Source organism: Ylistrum balloti, unplaced genomic scaffold, assembly GCF_031769215.1.
Source record: "Ylistrum balloti isolate Yb309-2 unplaced genomic scaffold, AGI_CSIRO_Ybal_v1 Utg370818, whole genome shotgun sequence".
Classification (NCBI taxonomy): domain Eukaryota; kingdom Metazoa; phylum Mollusca; class Bivalvia; order Pectinida; family Pectinidae; genus Ylistrum; species Ylistrum balloti.
Genome location: NW_026782473.1, coordinates 27,719 through 30,321, shown reverse-complemented (window position 1 = coordinate 30,321; position 2,603 = coordinate 27,719). Strand labels below are relative to the sequence as shown.

The 2,603-nt window shown below is 36.0% G+C and overlaps 1 protein-coding gene across 1 annotated transcript; it reads left to right on the top strand.

Annotated features, from left to right (window-relative positions):
* The first annotated feature begins 1,222 nt into the window (after positions 1–1,222).
* Positions 1,223–2,362, top strand: LOC132558743 (dentin sialophosphoprotein-like). The gene is made up of 2 exons (XM_060223339.1): positions 1,223–1,314; positions 1,639–2,362. Exons 1-2 carry the CDS (start codon positions 1,223–1,225, stop codon positions 2,360–2,362), a joined length of 816 nt encoding a protein of 271 aa, XP_060079322.1.
* The last annotated feature ends 241 nt before the right edge of the window (positions 2,363–2,603 follow it).

The following is a 2,603-nucleotide window of genomic DNA, read 5'->3' as shown; positions in this document are numbered from 1 at the left end:
TACAGGTACTAAGGTGGTGTTGTGCTGCAGTCACAAAACATAGCCCTGCTAGTATTATTCGTTAGTTATCGAAACACCAACGAGAAAAAATAAAATATTTCTATGTGTTTGTATGTTTGGAGATGACTCATCCTTTGATCTCAGGCACAGAGTAGTAAATGAGAAAAATCTATATACATATCTTTATAATTATTAACCATTTTTCTGCAGTTCAATGCAATTCGAAATGTCTTGTATGGGATAAATTACTGGCAAACCACCTGTCGGTACACAATGCGTCAGTTCTGGTCTTTCAGTTGTATTGAACAAAAATGCTATGACTATAAAAGTACCAGTTGTGTATCAGTTGTTGGACCCGGAGAACAGCATTATTCACGTCAACAAATGATCTATACTTAGTTCATGCAAACACTGTTACTATTCAGCAGATCATATTACTGTATGGCCAACAAGCTTTATATTGAGTGAAAACAGCAGAAACCTTATCGGTTGACTCCTTACAGAAAGGTGGTGTTGCGTCGTCAACTTGGGAACTGTTAAAACAAGGTTTTATCAAACTAGTATCTGAATCTAAGGACATTCCTATTTCTAGTCCTTTTATCTTGTAATTAAACCAAATTTTTGGGCAAGCCAGTCACTTATCTTTTCGATTTTGCTGTAATTACAGTAATCTAAATCCACAGACTTCTGATTTCAAGTATATGTTTCATGATTTACAGAATGTAACAAATTACCTGAATCTTGTGCAAATCGTATTCCAAATTATTTTTTATCTCTGGACGTGAACTTTGGATTCTTTCAAATGACTATCGATGAAGAGTCAACCAAATATATTGCATTTAATACATGTTAAGACACTTTTTAGATTTTTACTAGTTTGTCTGCTACATTTAATCTAATCGATAAGATCATGAAGGGGTTAACATTTATGTCAGGATTGTGTTGCCTTGATGACATTTGTTATATGCTCAACAAAAAGAAAGGTTAACATGTTTCCTTGGCGAATACCTGTAAATGAGTGAAACCAAAATGAAGTTTGTGCAATATTAAAAAATGGTAATGTTTTACATTAAAAAATCCAAGGAGGTTACCAAAATTATTCAAGCGTGAAAGTCTGTATTAAAAAAAGAGCTGCACGAGGTTTTCTTGCGACTGACAACTGTTCCTTAGATCCTTAGGACTTAGAAATCACCGAATCTTGCTATCTATCAATTTTATCATTATGCTCCGGCTGTCACAAATACAAAGAGACAGGGCTGTAGGCATGATCCAGGCTGGGGAGTCTCGCCGTCGAGCTGCACGGCATTATGGCCAGTGATGACCGTCGTATACGATTGATACACTTGCGCAATCGATTCGTAACCGCAGTAGAGACTACAAGGACATTGTCGTGTGTCTCCCAAACAGTCCGCAACAGGTTGAGGGCCTACCAATTGAAAGCGCGGCGTCCCTACATTGGACCCAATTTGTTGCGACGTCACCGTAATAATAGGCGTAACTGGACACGTGTTCACCGTCGTTGGGCCTTACGACAATGGAACAATGTTCTGTTTTCAAATGAGTCCAGGTTATGTCTGCAACACGGTGACGGAAAAAGCAGAGTGATACAAACAACAGTGATGGTACAACAAACAACAGTGATAGTGATATTAACAAAAGTGATAGCATTAAAAACAACAGTGATACAAACAACGGTGATAGTGATACATGCAAGAGTGATAGTAATTCAGACAACAATGATAGTGACACAAACAGCATTGATAGTGATACAAACAACAGTGATAGTGATACAAACAACAGTGATAGTGATTCAGACAACAATGATAGTGACACAAACAGCAATGATAGTGATACAAACAACAGTGATAGTGATACAGACAATAGTGATACTGATACAAACAACAGTGATAAAAACAACAGTGATAGTGATTCAGACAACAACGATAGTGACACAAACAGCAATAATAGTGATACAGACAACAGTGATAGTGATACAGACAATAGTGATACTGATACAAACAACAGTGATACAAACAACAGTGATAGTGATTCAGACAACAACGATAGTGACACAAACAGCAATAATAGTGATACAGACAACAGTTATAGTGATACAGACAATAGTGATACTGATACAAACAACAGTGATAAAAACAACAGTGATAGTGAAACAAACAACAGTGATACAAACAACAGTGATACTGATACAAACAACAGTGATAGTGATACAAACAACAGTGATAGTGATACAAACAACAGTGATAGTGACACAAACAGTGATAGTGATACAAACAACAGTGATAGTGATACAAACAACAGTGATAGTGATACAAAAAATAGTGATAGAGATAAAACACAGTGATAGTGATACAGACAACAGTGATAGTGATACAGACAATAGTGATACTGATACAAACAACAGTGATAAAAACAACAGTGATAGTGAAACAAACAACAGTGATACAAATAACAGTGATACTGATACAAACAACAGTGATACTGATACAAACAACAGTGATAATGATACAAACAACAGTGATAGTGACACAAACAACAGTGATAATGATACAAACAACAGTGATAGTGAAACAAACAACAGTGAT

What these genes read in the sequence shown, in the direction of transcription:
- LOC132558743 (XM_060223339.1), top strand. Translation starts at nt 1,223, where the DNA reads ATGCTCCGGCTGTCACAAATACAAAGAGACAGGGCTGTAGGCATGATC. An exon ending in GCTGCACGGCATTATGGCCA is followed by an intron (nt 1,315 to 1,638) that starts GTGATGACCGTC and finishes AACAAACAACAG; the next exon opens with TGATAGTGATATTAACAAAA.